Source organism: Myxocyprinus asiaticus, chromosome 29 (genome assembly GCF_019703515.2).
Source record: "Myxocyprinus asiaticus isolate MX2 ecotype Aquarium Trade chromosome 29, UBuf_Myxa_2, whole genome shotgun sequence".
NCBI classification, from domain to species: Eukaryota; Metazoa; Chordata; class Actinopteri; order Cypriniformes; family Catostomidae; genus Myxocyprinus; species Myxocyprinus asiaticus.
In genome coordinates this window covers 21242297-21269354 of record NC_059372.1, presented here as the reverse complement: position 1 = coordinate 21269354, position 27058 = coordinate 21242297, and the positions used below count along the sequence as shown (strand labels likewise).

General features: G+C 39.1%; 1 protein-coding gene across 1 annotated transcript in view; it reads right to left on the bottom strand.

The window, feature by feature from the left end:
• Positions 1-27058, bottom strand: part of LOC127419590 (low-density lipoprotein receptor-related protein 1-like) — a 220280-nt gene that overhangs the window by 153113 nt on the left and 40109 nt on the right. The window contains exons 2-3 of the mRNA XM_051661097.1: positions 21419-21541; positions 1495-1632 (exon numbers count right to left, since the gene is read on the bottom strand). Coding sequence (XP_051517057.1) covers positions 1495-1632; positions 21419-21541 — 261 coding nt within the window. The remainder of the gene's footprint in view (positions 1-1494; positions 1633-21418; positions 21542-27058) is intronic.

The following is a 27058-nucleotide window of genomic DNA, read 5'->3' as shown; positions in this document are numbered from 1 at the left end:
TCCTCTTGGTTTTGGGTGAGAACAGACCAAAAATTTAAATCCTTTTTCACTGTACATCTTGTCATATATATTTCAGTCTGTTCTCACCAAAAACCAACAGGATCACTTCAGAAGACATAGATTACTTTTATGCTGACTTTTTCTCCTTTTTGGAGCTTTTGGAGTTTTGGTCGTCATTCACTTGCATTGTATGGACCTACAGAGCTGAGATATTCTTCTAAAAATCTTCGTTTGTATTCAGCAGAACACCCACCCATAACTGTAGTATGGCAAGCCTAAGTGAAACAGCAGTGTAACTGCAACATCAGGCATGCAATGTGCTTTCATACTTTTTTCTGTTTAGAACCTCAATTCTGCATTGCTACACTGAGCGAGTTTACATGCACGATCTTATACCGATTATGCTTGATAAACGACAACGTGGTGTGGTCATGTAAATGCCTTAAATGGCTTTCCTTTATCGGGGTCATAAACAGGTTTGGCAAAAACAGATCAGCACAGGTATATTTTTGTCCATTATCCCTATTTCTTGTTGCATGTAAACACCTTTCCCGGTGTATCTGGCTTATCCAAAGTGTGCTAGTGTTGTGTGGATGCCTGTTTATGTTTTGATGTAAAGTCTCACGTAAACAGGGTTTTCTTGCAATGTTTGATTTTTTGAATAAGTTGATTTTTGGTTCTTAACAGCATGTAAACATGCTCGTTGAGTATTTCTTTAAATAACGGCCATAAATTATAAAATAGTTATGGAGTGGGCCATTGAGAACTATTACAAACATGATCATCATGATGAAATGGGAGAACACGTTAACATCAAAATGATAATGAATCTACATCGAATAGAACCGAAAAGGCAAAGTATATCTATAAATTGCTTAAATCGGCAAACTCCACACTCAGGACACGTCTACACGAATACGTTAACTTTTGAAAATGCATTGATTACACTTACGCCTTTAATCCACACTAGAACGACAGTTCGAAATGCTCTGCATTACCACATACTTTGGAAAACAATGACGTTAGAAAACTGAATTTTCAAAATAAAACTGATTATTGTGGATGTGGCCTAATTACCAAACTACAGAATCTACACTATAAGATTTAAAGCAATGTTTCTCTGTTTCAGTGTTGGCTTTGTTACTTTGTAGAGCAAAATAGGTGAGTAGTTCACTCCATTATTTTGTTTATTCATCAAACACCTATATTGCAAAAAATAGCGTTAATAAACAGGTTTACAGAGCATCTCATTGTATTTTCTGCTGAATATTAGGCTTGCCAGCAAAACACAACTTGTAGCTACGCTTCTACGCAGCACCGCGCTGCTTACAGGGCAGTGTGAATGCTGTTACTTGTTCATTAGAGTGGCAAAACAAATATGTGCTGCTTATTTTTGTAGTGTAAAGTAGGCCTGCAAAGTATATCATGTGAATAGTCTCAAAATTGTGATCAGACTGAATTCTGCGGGACAGGATGTGTCTGCAAATGTGTTACCTCGACAGTGCGGTCCCTCGTCACGCCCATCTGTGCAATCTGGGACGCCGTCACACAGCTTGCTCAGGTGAATGCACACATCTGTTCCTCGACACTCAAACTCATTGGGAGGGCACTGTGACACCTGGGTGTGATGGCCTGTAAACAAACACAGCAGACAAACACAAGTTAACACATTTCAACGATACACAAAGAAATGCAGTTCCAGTCAACTCTTTCAAACTTCTTTCAGCTAGTCTAACAAGTCATGTTTGTCTTTTAGAACCTTAACAAGGTAAGCAACTGAGTGATCCCACTCATGATAACTTGCACACTTCAATGACAACAGATTGAGAATTCTGCAGCAAAGTGGCTGTGTAGGTGGTTTCGAGACATCTGTTGGAGTTTCAAATTCTTTTAAAACTTTAAACTGTGTTTAAAGTTCTAAGCCCCTTTTTCAACAGTTTTTCAACAAAACACAGGCTGAGACAGCAATGCTGCTGATGTCTACAAAATGACACATTAATTACAGAGTACCCAATTCTTGCAAATACTTTAGCCTAATGAAAATACTTTTCGAATTCCTGTACTGTTAGCAATTAACAGGTTTCCCACACCAGAAGATCAATGAATTACCAAAACGTTTCCAATCATTCATGATCGCCGATTAATAATTTTTAAAAATGATTACAGATATTGCATGCACAAAAGAACAATTTCTTGCAAATGAAAAATGAAATTTTCACTATTGTAATTCCAGGACTTTTTAACATTTTATTAATTTCCATGATTTTTCCAGGCCTGGAAATCATGATTTTAAAATTCCATATTTCCAGAATTAACATGGTCACTGTATCCCTGATTGTATTAGTAACAGGCTTGTTTTACATATGTATCTTAACCTATGTGCTTGCACATTTCCAGTCTCAGTAACATATTTCATATGTTAGGAGAGGAAAAGGTCTGTCAGGCCAAACGTAAGAGTTGGGGGGGGGGTGTTGGGGGAGTCAACTGCAGGGCATTGTCATTGGCCTGCTCCATTCACTCTCAACGCAGCCTACACTACAAAGCAAATGTATTGTCTTGGATATTTCTCGGATATAGGAAAGCACAAGGCCCCAATGGTGTTTCACCCACTTGTCTAAAATCCTGTGCTGACCAGCTGGCCCCCATCTTCACACAGATCATCAACAGATCACAGTGTGAAGTTCCCTGCTGCTTCAAACACTCCACCATCATCCCCACCCCAAAGAAACCCAAAATCACAGGATTTAATACGATACATTTTATTAATCCCCACAGGAGAAATTCAATCCGACACAGTAGTACATAATAGTAATACATATACATAATAAATAAATAAATATACATGAACACACGCTTTAAACACAGTGTAAAAAAGAAAACACACGCATACATAACAAAATGAAAAATTAAAACGTTTAACACTTAATCAATAGAGTGACTACAGACCCATTACTCTGACATCTGTGGTCATGAAGTCATTTGAGAGACTGGTGTTGGCCCACCTGAACGACATTACTGAACCCTTTCTGGATCCCCTGCAGTTTTCTTATCGAGCAAACAGGTCTGTGGAGGATGCAGTCAATATGGGAACACATTACATACTTCAACATCTAGACAGACCAGGGACTTATGCATGGATACTATTTGTTGACTTCAGTTCAGCTTTTAACACCAACAACCCCGCTCTCCTATGGACTAAATTAACCCAGCTCTCTGTTCCTGCCTCTATCTATCAATGGATCACCAGCATTCTGACAGACAGTTAGCAGCTACTGAGAATGGGGAAATTCACCTCCAGCAAATGTACAATCAGCACTGGCACCCCCCAGGGATGTGTGCTCTCCCCACTACTCTTCTCCCTCTACACAAACGACTGCACTGCCAAGGACTCCTCTGTCAAGCTCCTGAAGTTTGCAGATGACACTTCTGTCATCGGCCTCATCCAAGATGATGATGAGTCTGCATACAGAAGGGAGGTTGAACAGCTGGCCATCTGGTGCAGTCAAAACAACCTGGAGCTGAACACGCTTAAAAAAGTGGAGATGATAGTGGATTTAGGAGGAACACCACAGCATTAACCCTGCTCACCATTCTGAACAGCACTGTGGCTGAAGTGGAGTCATTCAGGTCCCTGGGCACTACCATATCACAGGACCTGAAGTGGGAGACCCACATAGGCTCAATTTTGAAAAAGGCCCAGCAGAGGTTGTACTTCCTTCACCAGCTGAGGATGTTCAACCTGCCACAGACGCTGCTGATACAGTTCTACTCAGCAGTCACTGAGTATGTCCTCTGCACTTCTTTAACTGTCTGGTTTGTTTCAGCTACAAAGTCAGACATCAGAAGACTTCAAAGGATAGTTTGGACAGGTTAGTGCTGAGAGGATTACTGGCGCTCCCCAACCCACCCTGCTAGAACTGTACACATCCAGAGTGACGAAAAGGGCTGGTAAAATCACTCGACCCCATTCACCCAGCACAATTCGTTTTCGAACTGTTGCGCTCTGGCCAGCACTACAGAGCACTGAGCACCAGAACAGCTAGGCACAGGAACAGTTTTTTCCCCTCAGGCCATCCACCTCATGAACAGATAAAAACTGCCCCCCAAATACTTTCCTTTTGTCAATACAACCATGTGCAATATTCAGTCCGTCCGTTCCTACTTATATCCATATTTCACTTATATTCTTTAACTTATCCTACCTCTTCTTAAATACATCACCTGCACATAACAGTATATCTGTATATAAAATAATCTGCTCTATTTTATATTTCTCTTTTTATTTATCTGTTATATCTTTTTTTATGTCACTATATGTATCTATGTTCAAATGTATATTTGTAGATATGTATATATGGTTGCATTCCCTTTGCACTGGAAGCTTCTGTCACCATGACAAATTCCTTGTGTAAGCATATTTGGCAATAAAGCGCATTCTGATTCTGATATTTTTCTTCCTTCCACGTCCTCTTTCTCTCTTCCCCTCCACCTCTACTCATAACATCTGCTGACCCATTTTAGGAAAACACAAGAAAAGGAAAGGGGGAGGGTGAAGATTAACTCCCAAGTAGGAGAGAAGCACTGTAGATTTAGCCAGGTTAACGGCACACACATTGCACCACAGAGCTTCTTCTGAAGGTCCATTAGGTTTCTCAGCTGTTTATGCTGTGTATTTTTGAGTATGACCTTCTGGGATGGAAGTGAAAGGGTCAACATGTTTATCTGGCTCATTAAAGCTTAGCAAAATCAGACAGGAAAAATGTGGGAGGCCTCCAAAGATTTAATTTCATACCACGGTCAACACTGAGTTTAAATTACAGCTCAAATTGTGTTCTCATGTAATGTGGACAGTTTAGAAAATTATGCAAATGCAGAAAAAAGCCTGTATGACAACATAATGAGTAGAACTGTTAAAGACGCATTAAACTCCCATGATATGACATTTCTGAGTGAAACAATGTGAATACTGGAAACAATTTGGGTTGGATCTTGGTTTTATCAATCAGGATTTTATTGGATGATGAAAACTGAGTGGATATTGGTTACTTATCCCCCACCCACATGGGAGTCTTTGTTACATCAGCAGAAAAGTAATTTCAGGGACAAAAGACAGTTATAAGATATGGATGAAAGATTATGAAAACAAACATTGTTTCTCTCTTTAGAATAACTTGTACTGATGAATTGTGCAGACCAGGGACATTTATTAAGAAAGTAAAAAGGGTACATTTACTAACCCAATAGCAAAATAACTGATAGTTAACCAATTGGAGCAACTATGGTGCATGTCACAGAAGCAGTATGGAGCACATGGTACAGTGATTTTTACATATGTGCTGGGCCCTACATAAAATCATCTCAAGTCAACACTCAACAGCACAATGACAAGTGATGGTTTCCTTAACACCCACATTCACTTGATCAAATGGAGCTCTTCTGATCTCAGAACAGCCCCCATCTTTCCAAACTTGGCTCTGTTTAATTTCAGCTGTTCCACTAAATCCATGGTGGAACACAGTGTTACACCAACATTGCTTTTAATCTCATATTTATAATGGTTCTGAATCGTGACACATGACAGCTCCCATCTATCAGCTGTGAGGAAGTGCATCAATTTAATTATATATATATATATATATATATATATATATATATATATATATATATATATATATATATATGTGAAAAAATGAAGAGACCACTGCGAAATTATCATTTATCTGGATTTACTATTTATAGGTATGTGTTCGAATAAAATGAAAAATGTTGTTTTATTCTATAAAGTACTGACAACATTTCTCCCAAATTCCAAATAAAAATATTGTCATTTAGAGCATTTATTTGCAGAAAATGACAACTGATCAAAACAACAAAAAAGATGCAGTGTTTTCAGTCCTTGAATAATGCAAAGAAAACAAGTTCATATTCATTTTTAAACAACACAATACTGATGTTTAAATTAGGAAGATTTCAGAGATCAATATTTGGTGCAATAACCCTGATTTTCAATCACAAGACACTGTGGCTTGAAGGCCTCTATATGTCTCCGTCTAACCATTAGTCCACCAGGTGGAGGATCGGTAATAACCTGGGGGTGCTTCAGCAAGGCTGGAATCAGGCAGATTCATCTTTGTGAAGGACGCAGTAATCAAGCCACGTACAAGGTTATGCAGGAAGAAAACTTGCTTCCTTCTGCTCTGACAATGTTCTGACATTTGTGTGGCAGCAGTGCAATGCATAAAATCATGCAGATACAGGTCAGGAGCTTCAGTTAATGTTCACATCAACCATCAGATTGGGGAAAAATGTGATCTCAGTGATTCTGACCATGGTATGATTGTTGGTGCCATATAGGCTGGTGTGAGTATTTCTGTAACTTCTGATCTCCTGGGATTTTGCGATCAACAGTCTCTAGAGTTTTCTCAGAAAGGCCCAAAAAACTAAAAAACATCCAGTGAGCGGCAATTCTGCAGATGGAAATGCCTTGTTGATGAGAAAGGTCAATGGAGAATGGCCAGACTGGTTCGAGCTGACAGAAAGGCTGTGGTAACTCAGATAACCACTCTGTACAATTGTAGTGAGCAGAATAGTATCTCAGAATGCACAACATATCAAACATTGAGGCGAATGGGCTACAACAGTAGAACACGACGTCAGGTTGCACTTCTGTCACCCAAGAACAGAAAGCTGAGGCTGCAGTGGGAACAGGCTCACCAAAATTGGACAGTTAAAGACTAGAAAAACATAGCCTGGCCTGCAATAATTTTGCAAAAACGTGAATAATAAAAAATAAAAAATAAAATAGCAAATACAAATTTTTGCACTATGTATTTGCAGTAATAAAGCAATATTTTGACATTTTTTAATGCACTTTTTTGGTCGACTTCAGTACCAAAAATAGGTGGTAGGAGTGGTGATTATTTTTTGTGAATCAGTTCAAACTGTCCTGTCCTGTCTAAACTAATTCAACTATTTATTTGCATCATCACTCAATGTTCACAAAAAGTCTCTATGAAATGATTGTTCCTCTTATTGAGAGAAAAAATGCTTTTAAGCCATTTATGATTACATAAATCTATAACATGTTCTTTTTTTTTCTTTTTTTTTTTTTACTATACAGCCAAGCTCTCAGATATATATTTTGAATTGAAATATGGAGAAGAAAAAAAAGGCTATTGTGGATAACTACATGCTCTGTGGTTTCTCTGACCCTCTCAGTGCAGGTGCATTAGGCTACACTTAAGCTTTGTGATCCTTCTTTCAGGGTTTGGGGGTGCTGGCAGAGTAACAATTCAAGCACAGCCTAAATCCAGCTCTTGAAGTTTAACAGACACCCCTATCCATTCACTGCTGCACTTTTACAACACCAATCTAAATGGTTCGGTGACTAGTGTTAAGAAGAAGCTGATCAGAACAAAAGTGGAATAAACTGTTTAACTAATCCTGATTCTGGTCAAACTGGACTACTAAATACTAAATATAGGAATGAAAAATATGTGTGTAAAATAATTTATGTTCCAATAATGTTAAATTCTTTATTTTCTTCCAGCTAAATATAGTGAGGCAACTATAAGCAAGCCATTGGTAGGTTGATTTTCCCCTGAAAAATTGTAAACACTGACTCCAAACATTACTCTGTTTATCTGAGCATCCTGAACTAGCCTGACACAGCAACATTGGCTCAACCAATAGCATGAGTTTGGGGTGGGATCTGTTTGTCCAACCAGTGTTAGACAGGGGAGTGTTCCAAACTCTGTTTGGCGATTCGTGCCACAAAAATTACACACTTCACCTTTAAAATAAATGTAGGGTCCCCAGAGTGTGGTGAAACAAATGGAAAACACCAAAAAGGGGTGATGTTAGTACACAAAATGCAGTTTTGCACAGGAGGAAAGAGTGAGAAACAGACAGATGTTCAGAATCTGTGAGTGTGTGTGTGAGTGAACTGAGGACAGAGCTCTGTGATCTTAGAGTGAACTGGGAAGTTGTTGGCCGTTTTTTAACAGCAACTCTCTCATTCAGGCGACGACTGCTTCCTTCCTGCCCTGCTACCGACACCCTGAAACACATGCACTAAAAACAACAGGGAGAGTGTGGGGAAATACAACAAAACCAAGGAGGGACAAAGGGAGAACGTATGCACCACATGTCTGACAGCTAATCAGATCTATGAAATGTATCAAGAAAAATAAAGGCTAGGGGGGCCTGGGTAGCTCTGCGGGTACTGACGCTGACTACCATCCCCGGAGTCACGAGTTCGAATCCAGGGCGTGCTGAGTGACTCCAGCCAGGTCTTCTAAGCAACCAAATTGGTCCGGTTGCTAAGGAGGGTAGAGTCACATGGGGTAACCTCTTCGTGGTCACTATAATGTGTTGTTCTCGCTCTCGGCGGGGCGTGTGGCAAGTTGTGCGCGGATGCCGTGGAGAACAGCGTGGGCCTCCACATGCGCTACGTCTCCGCGGTTATGCACTCAACAAGCCACGTGATAAGATGCGCGGACTGACGGTCTCAGATGCAGAGGCAACTGAGATTCGTCCTCCGCCACCCGGATTGAGGCGAGTCACTATGCCACCACGAGGACTTAGGGCGCATTGAGAATTGGGCATTCCAAATTGGGGATAAAAAAATAAAAATAAAGGCTAATTTTAAACATTTTAAAAACACATCTGGATGTACACCATGACTGCTGTTGAAAAATCATAGATTGACATGCAAATAAAAGAGGGAAGTGCTAAACGAGATTTCACTCCTATGTACTTCACTACTATCACTGTACAACCTTTTCAGTGAGTAACAAAAATCAAAGAAAGAAGGCCAATGTTGATGGAGGATAAAATATAAACCCTTTTTGTTGTTGTTGCAACAACCATTTTTGTTCATTATACAGTTTACAGAGGCATTCCGATGGCTGGGAATTGCAGCTTTGAGTTAACCAGGACTTGCTGTCAAGATGAGCTCTACTTAAGCACTTGAGAGAAGCCACAGGGAGTCTAAATACTATGTGAGCAGTTTGTATATGTGTCTAAACTCAGCTAAGCCTACCCCTTACCGTTAGTTATATAATGACCTCCCAATTGGCTTCCCTGTTGTGCTTTTGTTAATTGTGTGTGTTAGAGGCACCATTTCCTTCCCCCCACTGAAGGGGTCTGTCTCATTCATGCTGCTTTCAGCTCTGATGAACACACCCAGCATACTGACAGGCCCCTAATAATGCCTGCCTGCACCGGCCCCAGCGGTACTATCTAAAAGTCCTTTGCTCTGTGCATATTGCAAGCTTTTATCACGTCATGTAAAATAAACGCTACAAGATTCAAGATACATGCATTCAATGTGTTTAAACACAAACAATTATAATCTTTCATATCTTTATTGAACACATCCCATTAAACATTCACATTGCTGTGGAAAATGTAAGTGAACCCTTGGATTTAATAACTGGTAGATCCTCCTTTGGCAGCAATAACCTCATCCAAGTGTTTCCGCTATCTGGGAATTAGACCTGCACAACGTTCAGAAGGAATTTTGGACCATTCTTCCTTGCAGAACTGCTTCAGCTTAGTCATATTCTTACGATGTCTGGTGTGAACAGCTCTCTTGAGGTCATTCCACAGCATCTTTATTGGTTAAGGTCTGGCTCTGACTGGGCCACTCAAAAACGTGGATTTTCTTTTTTTTTTTTTTTAAGCCATTCTGTAGTGGATTTACTTCAATGTTTAGGGTCATTGTCCTTCTGCATCACCCAACTTCTACTGAGCTTCAGCTGGCACACAGCCACCCTGAAATTATCCTGTAGGATATCTTGGTATACTTGGGAATTAATTTTTCCCTCAATGATGGCAAGCGGTCCAGGCTCCGAAGCAGCCACAAATCATGATGATCCCTCCACCGTATTTCACCGTTGGAATTGTGTTTTCATGTTGGTATGCAGTGCCCTTTTTACGCCATACGTAGTGCTGCGTATTCTTCCCAAACATTTCAACCTTAGTTTCATCAGTCCACAAAACATTTTCCCAGTAGTGTTGTGGAGTGTCAAGGTGGTCTCTGGCAAACTTCAGGCATGAAGCAATGTTCCTGTTGGAAAGCAGTGGCTTCCTTCATGGTGTCCTGCCTTGGACACCATGGCTGTTTAATGTTTTCCATATAGTAGACTCATGAACAGAGATGTTAACTAGTTCCAATGATTCCTTCAAGTCTTTAGCTGTCACTCTAGGTTTTTTTTTTTTTTTTTTTTTTTAATCTCATTGAGCAATCTACGGTGTGCCTTTTGAGCCATCATGGCTGGACGGCCCCTTCTAGAGAGAGTAACAACAGTACTAAATCATCTTCAAATAGAAAATTTGTACATTAACTGTGGACAGATGAATATCTAAGCTCTTTGAGATAAGTTTGAAACCCTTTCCAGCTTCATGCAAAGCAACAATTCTTGATCGTAGGTCTTCTGAGATCTCTTTTTTGCGAGGCACTGTCCAAGTCAGCAGATGTTTCTTGTGAATAGCAAGCTCAAAATTTGAGTGCTTTTTATAAGTCAAAGTAGCTCTAACCCACACCTCCAATCTTGTTTTATTAAGTGGACGCCTGGTTTGCCAACTCCTGACTCTAATTAGCTTTTGTTGACATCATTAGCCTAGGTGTTCACATACTTTTTCCAATCTACACTGTGAATGTTTGAATAATGTATTCAATATGTACAAGAACAATACAAAAATGTGTGTGTTATTAGTTAAAACATATTGTGTTTGTTCAATATTGTAACTTAGATCAAACCAGATTTTAAGACAAATTTATACATAAGCGCAGGTAATTCCAAAGGGTTCACATACTTTTTCTTGCCACTGTACATAAATCATAGCTTAAAGTGATAGTTAAGAAAAATGCTAAATTCTGTCATCATTTGGGCCAATTACGATTACAATTTAAAAATGACAATTTTGACAACTTCACAGCTCAAGTAATACACACGTTTTAACAGAAGACTTAATGTAGGTGCTTTAAGTTGTATTGAACATGGAATGTTCCTTTAAAAATCTAAATTATTTATTACTCAGTAACCATTGCTTCTTGGGCTCCCTGCTCACTAGAGAGCTTGAGGGCAGAACAATCTCTAAAATCCAAATTGGTCTTTAAATGTAATGACCTTGACCTGTCACAGCAAAGTCTTTTTTTTACACTTAATTTTATGTGGTCTTTGATAAGCTAATCCAAGGTCAGCAATGATGCACTATTAACCCAGTGTCCTTGCAAACATTCTGTTCAGTGTTCCCAATAAAAGCAGAAGTGTTTTTTTTTTTTTTAACACATTGGCAGATTGACTACCCACACCAAGGACTGAATGAGCCAATGACAGCTCTGTAACATCCAGTCTGTAAAATCAGACAAATGTGTGAGGCGACGCCCAATTTGCAGCCGCACAAATGTGCTGGACTGAAATGCCCTTAAACTGCGCCCACGAGGTAGCCATGCCTCTGGTAGAATGAGCTCTCAACCCCTCCGGAGGTCGCAAACCCAGACTATTATAACTTATTATAACATATCCTACCTCTTCTGCCATTACATTCCCTTGCACTATCTGTATATAACAGATTTGTTTTTATACATACATACACACACATATATATAATTTTTTGTCTTATTGTGTATTTCTATATGTACTTACATTTTCTATTCACTTTTTATTTGTATTAAAACAGTTTATTATATGTCTTGTTTTGACAAATTCATTGTATGTGTAAGCATACTTGGCAATAAAGTTCATTCTGATTCTTATAATATAATAGCTTCCACTACCCAATGAGACAGGCGCTGTCGTGATATGGGTCTGCCTTTACGAGAACCAGCCCAAGAAACAAAAAGCTGATTACTCTTCCTCAATGCCTTAGTTCTCTCCATGTACAAACAGAGAATTAACTGGACACAGACAATTAAGCCGCTCGGCAGAGGGTGAAAAGCCAGCAAATCCACCGGCTTACAGCTGAGCCCGGAGTCGCTCACCTTAGGCACAAAGGTTGGATTCGTTTTAAGAGACACTCTCGACAAATCCACCGCAAAGCGCATACAAGGGTGATGTACCGACAAAGCATGGAGTTCACTAACTCGCTTCGCGGTCGTCAGAGCCAGTGACAAAGCTGCCTTTAGCGAAAGGAGCTTCAATTCCATACTTTCAACTGGCTCAAAGGGAGGCTGAGAAAGCACGTTCATAACCACGGACAGATCCCATGACGGAACTAGCGGTTTTGACACCCTGTTCAAATACCAAGCGTCTCTCATAAACCTGCAAACAAGTGGGTGTTGACCTATTGTACTCGAGTCAATTCCCACATGACAGGCCGATATGGCAGCGAGATGAACCTTGATGGTAGAAAAGGCCCTGCCTTTATCCAAAAGTTCCTTAAGAAAACACAAAACGTCTGCCACCGAACAAATTCGAACAACGTGTCTGTGTGCACACCACTGCTCAAACACTCCATGTCCGATTGTACGTGGAGCGCGTTGAGGCAGCCCTCGTGCTCTGAATCATTTCAATCACCCTCGGGGGTAAATCTGTGACACTCAAATTTAGCCTCTCACAGGCCAAGCCCAAAGAGCTACTTGGTCCAGGTCAGCACCACACTTAGCTCTTTTGCACAGCAAATTGGCTATTTCTTCCTCCAAAATCTGAGCTGTTGACATTAACACCTTGTTGAAGAGAGGTGGTTTTACAGTGAATTGTAGGCGATAACCCCATTCTATTGTAGATAAAACCCAGGAATGGACTGCGCATGTGTGCCAACTTTCTGCGTGAGCAGAGAGGGGCCCGCTGTAGCTCTCACTCACCGATGGAGCTGGGTATTGGAGCTCTAAATTGGACATTATTTGGGAGATTTTTGTGTTTATTTTCACATACTGTTGTGCCATGGTCTGGGTCCTGCATCCAGAATGCCCACCTCTAAAATGGGTTGGGAACCCAGAACGAGAAGGCTACGGAGCTCGAGCAGTGACTTTTCGGGGAAGGCAAGTTTCAAACGCCTCCCCATCTTTCTTTCTTGAATTGCACTGCTGCCGCATCGTAAAAACCGTAGCCCCCGAAAGGGCTTTTGGTTCCACCGGGGCATCCAGGACCCATGCTGCGGCCACAGCTCTAGACAGCTCTAGACGTGCGCAGGTTGAGATCCGCAATAACACAAATCTCCTCCCACAATGCTGCGTCCAGCACCCCGGCATAAATTTTCTGCCCCATCTCCTCCACCAGCTCGGCCTGATAGGCTGTGAGGAGCAAGGTGGCATTAAGAGCCCTTATGGCTAAGGCTGAAGATCAGTAGATCTTCTGATAAATGGAGGCCGACTTGAAGCCGCAATGAAGGGGGAGTGGACGAAAAGGCTGCCCGATGTTGCCTCGACCGGAGGGGAGCTGGACATCCATAGATCATCCATCCCATGCACATCCAGCCTAGAGAAACATTTAACAGGCACTCTGTGAGAAAACGGCATCTCCACGACGCACGCTGGGATGGCAGGAATCAATTATTTTACCGGGGCAGCAAGAGTCAGCAGCCATTCACTGTCATACAGGTCTCCTTCTGCACCCTGGCTCACCTGCTGTGACGGCCAGTCAATGGAGAGTTTGGCTGCCACCCATCTACACATTTCAACCAGGTCCAGCTCTCTCTGGACAGGAGAGGGGGACGCGTCCCTCACGCTGCCCAGCCGAGAACGAGCAGGGAGAGTAGCACCATCCTCATCCTCCTTGCCATTGTCCACTAAAAGGATCCCTATTATTCGACGCTGCGACCCGCACCCTCCTTTCCAAAACTCACCGAACAAACCGGGTACAGTGCGGGCAACACTCAGGATTAGCGAGTGCAGCCTGCGCATGTCTGACCCCAAGACAGGCGATACAGAGTGGGTGGGAATCCTTTGGCGAGATCATAGATCCACACGCGCACGGACGGTAGGGATCCTTCCACTTCGCTCCACTGCTCGGTGAGCTCGCAGTCGCTATTACAGAAATCTGAGCTCAAGAACACAGAGCCAGTCCACCACAACGTGCCACTCGATTCTGTGTTAATCCCCGGATCTCTCCTTATTAGGGCTGAAACAATTAGTCGACATTATCGACAATGTCTACAATAAAAAATTGTCTACAAATATTTTCGTTGTCGAATAGTCGTTTGATGTCAATTAACGTAACATGAGATCATATGAAACTCTAATGATGATGCGGGAGAGCAGTACTGCAGCTGAGGAGAGGAAGAAAACACAGCTCACAGTCCAGATGCACTCTAAACTTTCCAAATAGCTTCAGGTGATGTAGATCGCAAAGTATGAGGGAATTATACAAAAATACAAAAAAAGTAAAAACTAAATACCCCATAATTTACTGCAACAAAATACATTTTTGATGTTTTTGTTTTGGCTTATTTTCCAATATAAATATCTGAAACTCCTTCAAAACAATGTACATTTAGCTATACTGCAGAAGAAAAAATTGTTATCTGAGAATGTTGAATATAATATTAAAAATACAAATATTTTAAAATATCTAAAAATCCTTTAAAAAAGATGCATTCACCTGAGAAGCAGCATATAAGACATTTAGACTTGCTTTTAGAGAATCTAAATATATAGATCTTGAATATGAGTAATATGGAAAACAAGACAAAAAAAACTTGATAACAATAGGATTATTTTGCAGTGAATTTTTTACTGAATCAAACTTAATAAACTGTTTTTCCTTAAATTCAGTGAATGTCATTTAGAGGTATTTTTAAAAGATGATTTTGTCTGCTTTATTGTTAGCGAGTTTAATACATACAAGTCAGGGCACAAGCTGAATACTCGTTTAAGAGCTAATGATTAATCGTTGCAATAATCGCCCGAATAGTCGAATAATTGTTCAAATAATCATTAGATTAGTCAATTATCAAACTAATCATTAGTTTCAGCCCTACTCCTTACTGTGATAAGACCAGCCAATCTGCCACACCATCACAAAATGCAGGAGAGGGTAGAAGCTATAACAGCTTTCAACTCTACCGAAAAAATATGTAAACCCAACTTGAGGTGCTGGTTTACACCCGGAGAAACAATATCGACACAACAGAAAAGTATATTCACTTCGACAGTGAATATATTCGCAAAAGAAAAAAAAAGCTGCCTCTGCGACGTTCCTGAACGGCACGTCTAACGAACTGTTTAGCAACCACTCCTTGCGAATCCTGCTGAGGATAGCTTAAAATAATCATCATGGGGAAGAGAACGAGAATGAGAAGAGACCTGTGGTGGTGTCTTATATAGGGAGGTGGAGCTCCCTTATCACTGCTGTGATTGGTCTGTCAGCTGACAGACGTGGTGTCACTGCTTCTAGTATCAGATACGCCTGAGGCGAATTCCCATAGTGAGATACCGAACGAATGTTAGAAAGAGAACACCTCTGATCTCAGTTTTTACCATGCATGATACTCATTATCCCCATTAGCTACCAACATGGTACTCAACAGACCATCTAAACCATATTTCTTACTTTATTCCAGGACTTCCATTCATTCACATATTCCAATGTTACACTCTTGTACCTTTGATCTCAAACTCATTCATGAACTTCACCTCTCTCTCTCACTCTCTCACCTTCCCTCTCCCTATATCATCTGGTGTTTATGCTGAGGTGTGACATACAGAGAGAAGCGAGAAAGCCTTGATTGGTACCGATTCTCCAAATCACAACTTGTTCATGTTCATGTGGCCAGGATATACAGGCACACAGCTTATCACACTGCATACTAACTCTGTGTGTGTTAGGGATGGGTCAGGATGGTCGACTAGTCACTGATTTGTGAGATTGACTAGTTGTGTAGTTTTTGTGAATGCCCTAGAAATGCATCTGATTGGAGTGTGATGGACATGACACTAAATCAAACATATATGGCTTCCTTAAGAACGAATAGTCAACTAATCACTCAGTCAACTAACCAATTATGAAAATATGTAGATTTACAAATCCCTAGTGTGTGTGTTAGAGAGAGAGATAATCAGGAACAAATTCACCAGAGGGGCAGAAATTCAGTTATCAATCTTGCACCTTTTCCTGTAGGTCACATGTATGATGACTCTCAGCCAATCTAATCTATCAGTGTAACAACATGGAGAGATATCAATCCCTTCAGGGGCGGTTGTGGGTGGAAGCAGCCTTACACAAGTGCAAATTGCACTGCATAATCACTCCTCCTCAGCCATTCAATCCAAGAGTTTAAAACAGCATCTGAATGTGAAAAGACAGGAGCATTTACATACACACTCAGATGCACATTACCCCACACTGAGCGCTATCTTCTCCCAAGGGCTTCTGGAACAAGACTGCTGATTCAAGAATACATTTGGTGCAGTTAGTGTCTATTTTTTAAAATCACATCTCTTATGGCCCAAAACTGACCTACATAGATTACGTTTTTTCTTTTGAAGACATCTAGTCCTGCTTGCTGCCCCGACTACAACCATGCAGGCCATGAAAGCATTCTGTGAGTGACAAAATATTCTTATTGTGAATGCAGTTAAAAAAATAAACCAGTCACTCATAATAAAAACCATTTCAACTGCACTTTCTTCCACAAAACATTAAAAAAAACAAAAGCTGTGGTATTGAGTTGCACTAGTCCAAATATGGCCCGTTTTAAATAACTGTTTTTCAAAGGCAGATTTAAAGGCTTTTTTTTTTTTATATGACGAATCGTTTGATGTCCAGAGAGAGCTTTGGACAGAGAAAAGAGGAGGAAATGGGGAAAATGCTGATGCTATCAGTGTTTCTCATTGAAAGGAAGATTTTTTTCTTTTTCTTTTTTTTTGTCTTGGAGCAAACAAACCCGCTCTTTCCATCCAAATTTTCTCATTTTTAAGGTAGGAAACAAGAATGGAAAAAAACTAAAGCTTTGTCCCAAATGACGCACTATAAACTATGCACTTACACAATACGTTGCTAGATTTACGCTACTAAATAAGAAAGAAACGAGTCACAGTCTGTGAAAAGGGCCCAATACAGTATGACATTAGCATGTAGCTTTAATTAGATGGAACTATTGTCTACCTAATCTTCACAGTACTGAATAAAATTTAGGCTGCGTCTCGTTTGGAAGGCTGCGTCCTCCGGAGGTTGCATTTCTCAGCTGCATAAGTCATTGAGGCTGTATCGTTTCAGAAAAGCGAGTAGGACACTTGGAATGCAGCCTTCAAATTTGACCTCCTTTCGTGGGAATTCGGAGGATGCATGAGGTGTATCCTTCGTGGGCATTCACAACCCACAATTCTTTGCTTCAACGGAAATACCTAAAAAAAATTATAATGCCAATTTGCCCGTAAATATGATGTTCAAACGCAAGTAATGTTAATTCCCAAGTTGAAGTACCTCAGTAGATGGGTGCAGAGTATATAATATGTATAATTATTTTAATATATAATTAAAATAAAGTATTAGACTAAAAGTACACCTGTAAAATCTATTTTCTATTCTCTTTACATCATAACTCTCCTAAAATTTACCTCATATATTCCCTTCTAAAGGGACTTCGTTCCCTTCTCACTCAAAGCGCTCGCGCTTGTTAAAGAGTGGCGTGCTATCATAGCAACCATGTTACGTTACGTTTCCATTTGTCCTATGAAGGCCGTCTCGTTTAAACAAGACTTGTTTAAAGGAGGACGCTCGGTATACTGCAGCCTTCAAAAGGACGCGTCCTACCTAGCACGCAGCCTTCGAAACAAGACACAGCCATAGTTCCATTTAAAATATCTAACTTTGACATTTTCTTCTCTGTGAGGATAGATTCGATGCTGCCTCTTGTGGCCAAAACAAGGTACCTTATAAGGCAGCGTAAATTTCCTGCCTTCTTTATTGAACAGCCTTTGTGTCAGGAACATTTCGATGATGCCTAAAATGATGTCTAGGTAGGCAGCTCACCAGGGTTTGGAACAGAGCCTAAATGTAAAATCAAAGAAAAAGACAAACAAATCTGCAGAGCAGCAGTAAATGACAACAAAACTGGAAAAATGTCACAAAGCCTAAGAGAAGATATCTCATTTAGCTTTTATGAGTGGGTCTGGGAAAGATGAGTCAGATGACATGCCTGCAGTATGATGCCAAGACAGAGCCAGACTGTGAGAGTCTGTCTTTACTTCTGCAGGGTAATTGCAGCTTAGGTAAGACACCTGGGAACTGCTGTGCAATTAAGACACAATTAAGACGCATTCAAATACACACTAACACCCCTGAAGAATCAATCCCGCATGCATCCATTCTGCCTAACATCATCTTTTGTCTTCCATGGAAGAACAAAAGTCACAGTGGTTTGGATTGGAATGACACGAGGGTGACCCTTTGAATTTCATACTGTCAACAAAATAATTACAAATATATTGTAAATATTCACTATACTGCCAAGCTGCGATTAGAAATGGGGTAGATTACATTGTCAGAGCCTCTAAAATGTTAAAGAAATTTTGTTGAAAGAGTTCCTCATTTTTCTCAACTCTTATCTCTGTGGTTTTCTAATGATTTACTGACCTACTTAAAGGCATAAACAAGCCCTACATTGGGCAAAGGAGCTGCAAGGCTTGTTGAAATCTGATTTACACCCAGAGAGAAATGGAAAGAAACAAAGGTGTGAAGGATAGAGGGAGGAAAAGATAGAGAGAGATTTGCAGGTTCTGGCACCGTGGCATTGGTGGGAACTCCAGTCTGTTAGTTAGTAAAAAACTTGAACTAGTGAGATGAAGTAGAGGAAACAACCTTCAAGCACACAGTTCACCTTATATTATTTGTAGGTGTTACAAAAACAAAAGAATCGCTAAACAAGTTTAAGCAATCCATCTCATATTATCTCTTAAATCCCACTGTTACTGAGTCTGGTAACTCAAATGCCACAAAGAAACTTTTAAAATAAATGTGCTGTTACATGTCAATAAATCCAGCAGACACCACCTACTGGCTTTAAAAGTCCCTAATGACAAAAATTATGTTAAGACCAGGATTAGACATAACACTGATTCTGAATTTACATACAATCTCATTTACAATAATGACAGCTGGTAGAGACATTCACATGGATTTGAAGTGTTGGAAATGGCTTTAACAAAGAGGATTAAGTGTGTAATGTGTGTAATTGGCAGGAACAGATCATGATAACTCAGAAGGTCAGAGCTTCCGTTTCATCAAAAGGCCTCTTTGTCTGTTCAGCCAAACTGCGTTAGGAACATTGAAATTATATTAGCAGCGCTTTTCGAGCGGCAGATGGTGCGAATGCAGTGGAAAGTTTGTTTTGGGGTGGAAAATTCCTTGATGTTTATGTGCTTTCAGCAACTCCTCATTTGAGGCCTCAAAGGCCCAGGAGCTACTCTGTGTAGGACATCCAAATGATGAGCAGTTTATTTCGAGGAGTCCTGTGTGTATTTCTGAAGATAGCCCTGAAACTACAGCTGTGCATTTCTGAAATTCACTTGGCGAGGCTAGATGATGCATACAAACTAAGTACCAATTTTATTTTTATTTTTATTTTTTTAATGTTCCATGGTATTACCTTGGTCTGTTGCAGACCATGGTAATACAATACATTACCATGGTACCAATGTTTTTTTTTTATTTTTTATAATACTATGGTAATGAATGATAACCATACTAATATACCATGGTAAGTACATGGTACTCCAAGGTACTTCAAAACTACTATTGTATTAACATGGTGCATATCCATAAAACATGCTATTTTCATGATAACACCAGAAACAAAAAAAACATGGTAATACCCTGGTACCATATCCAAAATCAGGATAATACCCTTTTTGTAAGTGATATATATAAAAGTAGTGTAAGACTGTGGTAATTGTTCAGTACTTTAGCATAGTACCATGGTATTACCATCAGAGTACATTTTGTAAGGGTTATACTATGGTATTAAATAATTACCATACTCATACTGGTACTGACATGATACTCCAAGGTACTTCAAAAAATACCATGGTATTACCATTGTACATATCTATAAAATATGGTAATACCATGACATCATGTCCAAAACCACGATATTACCATGGGATTGTGTCCAATAATATGGTAACATCATGGTACTCTTTTGTAAGTGATATATCAATGTACCATGCAATATAAATATGGTAATCAAAGTATCAAGGTATTACCATCCGATACTATGACTGAACCATGGTACCAACACAGTACTTCTTTTAAGGGATAAACTATGGTACTGAATGATTGCCATACTCGTATAACATAGAAGTGTGATAGTGTTCCAAAGTACCATGAACTCTGCTCAAAAACAATAATAATGGTTCTAAGTGATATAGTACCATAGTATTACCACCAGATACAAGGACTGTACTATGGTATCACAGAACTTTTTTGGGGGAGAGAGAAGGAGGGAGAAAAGAGAAAGACATAAAAAGGTAAGAAAGCAGCAATAAAGAGCACCCCACAGATTCTGCCAAGATAAAGGAGTATAATAAGTAGTGGCTGAAAGTTGAAAACTTTCAAGTGTAAACAATGACTACAGTACACAAGAAAGAAAGCATGTTTACATGGACCTTTCTGTATCTACATGTGTAATGTTTTGTTTATCAGCCTGCGAGGACGAACAGGCAGCTGCAATTAAAGCCCAGAAGATCATATGTAAACATTTAAATAGCGGTGTCTATCCTACTGGACAGTAATCCACCGACTTGGAGCTGATGGTGGACCCGTCATGGCTGCCTGCCGTGATGCTGTCTGGCTTCTGTGACAGATGTGAAGTGAGGTGCGGTAGAACGCAGCTTCATTAGGTCTGTGTGCGCGTAAACATTTAGGAGCTCATCACTGTTAAATGAGAAGAGCCAGGGATCTGTTTTTGTGTGTTTGAGATGAGTTCACACAGATCACTTGGTTGGACACTGGCTGTGTGTAAAGAGCCAGACTAAACAGAGCAGTTTAATTAGTGTCATTGCTCAAGAGACACACAGTGCAACCTTCAAAAACAGACTTTGCTCTGCGGTCTACGTGCAACCCCCATGTGTTAACCTGAATAACACATTATCCGCATAGGTCAATGTGCTGCTTTATCAATGACCAGACAGGAATTTAAAGTAGTTAGGTACATATAATCATATCCATTTCTGAGACTTCATTTGCCCTCCTAGGAAAAGCAAAATAAAAATATCACACCCCCAAAAAAATATTCATAAAAAATAAGTCATCCATCTGACTTTATTTCAAGTCTTCTGAAATCATACATATCAGAATTTTAAAATCTCAACAAGTACCACCTGGGATTTCATCTCGAACTACCTTGAGTTTCTAACGCTGTGAAACAAGCCACAACCAAAATATATCAGCTCTACCACGATGGTGCTTATCATAACATATCTGTCATGATGTCATGTACTAAAACTGTGGAGCAGATAAAGTGGTGTACTCACAGATATCTGCAGCTTCGTCAGAGCCGTCAGGACAGTCTTTCTCTCCGTCGCAGCGCCAGCCTTTGGAGATGCAGGTTACCTGATCTTTACACACAAACTGCTTCGGGCTGCATGTCTTCGGCGCTGAAACAGAGAAACACATTGAAAGCAATTCAATTTTACTGCATTTTGCAAATGACAGTGGTATACTAAATACTGAATCAGACAGCCCAATTAACCAGTCAATGTTTGCCCATTTTGAGCATGAGACCACTGAAATGTAAGTGATATTCATAAACCAAACACTCAAACCAGAGAAGCATGTCATATTAACAATTTTCAGTGTTTAATCATTTTTAATAATACTTTTCAAACAAATGTTTTTTTTTTTTTACTTTGTATAATAAACCATTCTGGAACAGTGTTTGGAGGGGGGACGTGGTCGTGTGTCTGTCAGTGGGGAGAGAGAAAGCGGTAAGAGCCATCAACTGGTGATTATTGACTCTAAACACCTGTGTCTCATTTCAGTGACAGTGGAGACGGGCTTTAAAAGGCCGGCAGAACGCCACACCGGGAGAAAGAGTCAGAGAGACACACACACACACACACACACACACACACACCCCCACACCCCCACCCCGGAGCTGTACGCTGAAAAGCCATTTGAATAATATCATTATTGAGTATATTTTGACTATTATCATTGAAAATGTGTGTGAAAATGTACATTCTTGCTGGAAAGCCTATGTTGAGTTAAGCCTTGAGAATAAAAGAATACACACGTGGACTCACATTTTCTTTTTGCCACCCACTCTGAGAAATCTTACACACTGCTATAGATATCATTATTTGCCAATGAAAAACTCACATAGGTTGACCACAAGACGGTTCAGCAGTAATAAGTTTAATTTATGGTTAATGGGTCAATTTATCTATACCACTTATGATATAAAGCAAATACTTAATTGAACTGCAAATTTGACTAGACAAATTTACATTTTAGAAGAACAACCCTGTGGACGTGGTAGCAAACTTTGCTGAAACTACCGTTCCTCATGCCAAAGATAGTTGATTTTAACACAGAAAATCAGCTGGGTCACTGCAAGTTTACTACTGTGCTTTATATTCCAAGCCTGCTTATTCAGAAACTAACATTAGCCCACTTATTTCAGCATAGGTGCCTTTATGATTTTTTTATATTCCATGTTCTGCCCTCAAACAGTGGTTTTAAAATGGTACAATATCATTTTGTTGTTAATTTCGGTACCATATTAAAGTATGCTGCCATTAGCAAAATGTAATGTAATGTGAGTTTTGAGATTAAATCTAAGACCATTTGAAAATAATCATAAAAAAGCCTCTATATGGCCAAGTGTGATCATTAAACAGCAGAAGGATGTCATTTAATGAAATAATATACAGTCACATGTGCTTTGTGCCACAGTAGGAATAAGAGGTGCCTCTCTGCCCTGTCATCTCCTTCACACACAAACAGGCACACGCATGAACACACACAAACGCAACATACACTACGTACATAATAATGCTTGATTTTCATGCAGTGTGTCCAATAGTATTCATCTGCAGAGCAGTGTGTTTAGTGTATAAACGGCTCTGAACTCTCAAATGAACGCTTTCTCCATTGCAGCTCGGCGATTTCAGCTCACGAGTCCCGGGAAGCTTGATATAACGAACCCTTCACAAATAGGAAGAACTTCAAAGATTTTTCAAAATAAAAGTCCTGCTGAAATGAGAGCTCTATTCAACTGATTGCGTGAAATGGAAGACATTACGACAGAAAAATATTACTACTGTATAAAAGTGTAATATTCAAAGCAGTCCCAATAATACTCATAGCAACAATAATATAATATTAAATGGTTCTATTATTAGTATTATTATCTGTAAGCAATATCACATAAGCAAGTGTACTGAATATCAGCATGTTGTGATTCAGCCAAGGCAGTCTATTGCCTCAGGTAATCAGATTGTTTTCATTTAATGTTTTCATGAATACTTTTTTTTTTATTTAAGTAAAATATATATATATATATAGTTGAAAAGTATTATATTTTAATTTTTCATTTGAAAATAATTTTATCATAACATTTGATTAAAACATTTAACATGTAATCCAGAAAAATTTAAACAGAAAAGGCATATTTTGTATCTATAAGACTTTATGTAGTTCTTTGTGGCGCTGCCCAACTGCTGACACTGGTCCACTCAGCTAGAAGTTAGGGATACACAGCAAAACCGCTGTTGTAATTAAATCATTCTGTCTGTCCTTTCTGCCAGCAGCTGTATTCCAGTAAAACACTGCAGCTCCCATTCCAATACCATCTGTGGGTGCGGCCCACTAGCATACACAATTGACCACAGGCCTTTTCAAAAGACAATATACAAATGAAATGGCAAAATGTGAAAGCTTTTTGGTAAAATCTGAAAACATTCAAGCAGGATTGCATTTTGATAGCAGTGGGAATCGCATGGGAATTTAACGATTCTAGCTCTGACTTCAATAACTCATAGGCTTTGTCCACACTAATCCATTTTCGTTTCCTAACGACATACATTTTTTAAGTGAAGTAGGTGGTAATAGAAAGCATTTTCAAAAGCCTCTGTTTTCAAACGCTGTTCCAGTGTGGATGAGAGGCATAAACATTTTCAAGTGAAAACTTATTAGTGTGGACGTGGCCTTTTAATGATTACATTAACGATTCTTTTAGACTCTCAAAAGCGATATAAGTGTAGGTGAGAAATGGATCAATATACCAAAACTCCTTTTTTACTATAAAATCTCCACTATCACTTTCACATTCTTCTTTTGTTTTTAGCGATTCGCATTCTTTGTGCATATCGCCACCTACTGGGCAGGGAGGAGAATTTATAGTTAAAAAAAAAAAAAAAGACTTCTCGCTTCTGAAGACACAGATTTAACCACTGGAGTCTTATGGATTACTTTTATGCTGCCTTTACATGCTTTTTGGAGCTTACAAATGTTGGTACCCATTCACTTTCATTGTATGGACCTACAGAGCTGATATATTCTTCTAAAAATCTTTGTGTTTAGCAGAAGAAAGTCATACACATCTAGGATAGCATGAGGGTGAGTAAATGATGAGAGAATTTACATTTTTGGGTGAACTATCCCTTTAACAACACATGGTCATATGAACAATTATTCTAATTGGAGTCTCACAAGCCATTAAAACAGTAACATTTCCAATCAAACATGAATATACTTGCTGTTCATTAAGTAACATAAATTTAGTAATCTCTCAGACTGATTCAAATTTGTTTTTTGATTCACTAAAAAGAATCAGTTCATGAGAGTAAATCACACTGTGTGCTTTATGTTGTAGATTCAGTAGCTGCGCAGTCAACAATGTCACTGACAACACAGAGTACTTTAGGCCACATCCACACTAATCCGTTTTCATTTGAAAACTCAGTTTTCAGTTTCCTAACCTCATAGTTTTCCAAACTATGCAGTAATGGAGAGCATTCGAAAATTCTTCATTTTCAGTGGAGGACAGCTGTTTTCCAGTGTGAATAAGAGGCGTAATTGCATCAAGCTCCATGTGTTTTTAAACTAAAATGTATTTGTGTGGACGTGGCCTTAGTACAGTGTTCTGTCCATATAGGAGGACTAATGCACATACTAGAACCGTCCGGTTATTAGAATAATTTGATTCAGGTTGATTTTTTAAAATGGCACTTGTTCTTGATTCCCAGCCCTAGATTCCTGCAGTACAAAATGTGATATTAAAAGTACGCCCAACGGCTCTTTATTTCAACTGGTCAATGTTTTACCAATGCTTTAGCAAACAGAACAATGACTACAATGACTAATGGTGGTGTACTGTATTTCAAAGAGCAGATCAGCATCGAAGAGGACAGTGGTACAGTATCTGATTGTGATTCTTAGCAAGACTCTCCCCCTCCCTCCCCGACACCTTACCCCCTGCACACTTGGCAAGCAGAGAGGTGTTTTGGGAAAGGGAGGCAAGAGAGAAGCTGCAAGGGGAAGAGGATGTGACTGCAATCACAAGAGAGAAGGGGGATGAGCATAGCATCAGTCACATTTCTGTACATTTTTTAAAATGCTGAAATAGCTAGACCATTAACCTCTCTTATCTTCACTGCTCAAACTGTCGGAGTGTTGTTGTATGGTGTAAAATTAAATCCTAATGGACATGAGAGGATAACAGACATGATGTACTGTGGGTGAAATCCTGAAGATTACGTGTCCTTGTTAGTCAAATGCTACAGGTGTGGGTAGAGTACCTGACTATCCATGTCATTAGTTTTGATCCAAAATGTAGTGAGCTGCCTTGGCAAGGTCAGATTTAATTATATTGAACTATTTATCAATAACTTATGGTACTGAATGAAATGCATATATTATAAACATTTATAATAATTTATCTCGACTCATCCACTATCTTGGATGGAATTTTTCACTGAACTTGTGGCAATGCATTCTGATTGCCTTCTCAGTCCTTGCTAGTTTTGTCACAAAACCAAAATTACAGTAGTCGGTACCAATACCAGTGAAACTTATATTTTGTAAATTGTGCCAGAGAAACTGGCATTTCTCTGTGTGAAGTGTCCCGATCTAAGGGGAAGCGACTGAAACTGCACCCTGCTGTTGCACACTCTGTCACGGGGACGCTCATTTTACTGAATTAAACTTAAAAGTATTTTTTCCTTTAATTCAGTGAATGTCATTTAGAGGTATTTTTAAAAGATGATTTTGTCCATTTTATTGTTAGCAAGCACATTTAATACAAACTTTTAAGTCGGGCATAAGCTGAATAATCGGTTAAAAGCTAATGATTAATCATTGCAATAATTGCCCGAATAGTCGAATAATCATTCTAATAATCGTTAGCCTATTTAAAGTTACATTTCAATGTAAATAATAAATTAAAAGATATGCATGTTTCCTTCAAGTGTTTCTAACACATTTGTTTTTAAGCAAAATTTTCGAGAATTCCATGTTTAAAGTTTAATTTCATTTCATTATCAAAATGGTGTCAAATCCAAAAATGTTCCTTAAACTTTTAACAAGTAAAAAATAGAACAATTATTTATAAACATACCATTGCATTTTTAACAAACTTTTATTCAGTACAAAAGCACTCTTGCTTGTGATATATTGCAATTTTTAATTTGTATTATTATTACAATCATTATTCATTAATCATTATCATTATAATAATTATTATTTCTACAGTGAGGATTACATTTTATTATACAGTTAGAATATATTTCTGTTGCAATTTCTTCAATTTCAGGTGTTTAGCTTTTATTATGGACCGTGCTATTATTTTGATGTGTATTTTTGAGAAGTTTAACCTCTCCAAATAAACAGTTCGCTACATGGCTCAGTGTGATCATCAAAGTGCAAATGCTGTGATTCAATTATATAAAAATAATGCTTCAGAGTGGATTAGTGCTCTACCGTGTCCTCTCTCATACAACGCAAATTATTCTCATAGTTTGTTGAGTTTCCAGTGTATGAGCGGTCTGCTTCACACATTCATTTAAAGCTCATGCAGCTCATACAGACTAAGATTGCAGCATTTTGCGGTTTAATAATCACACTAGGACATATCACAATCTTAATTTGATTAGATGTGCATTTCAGTGTAA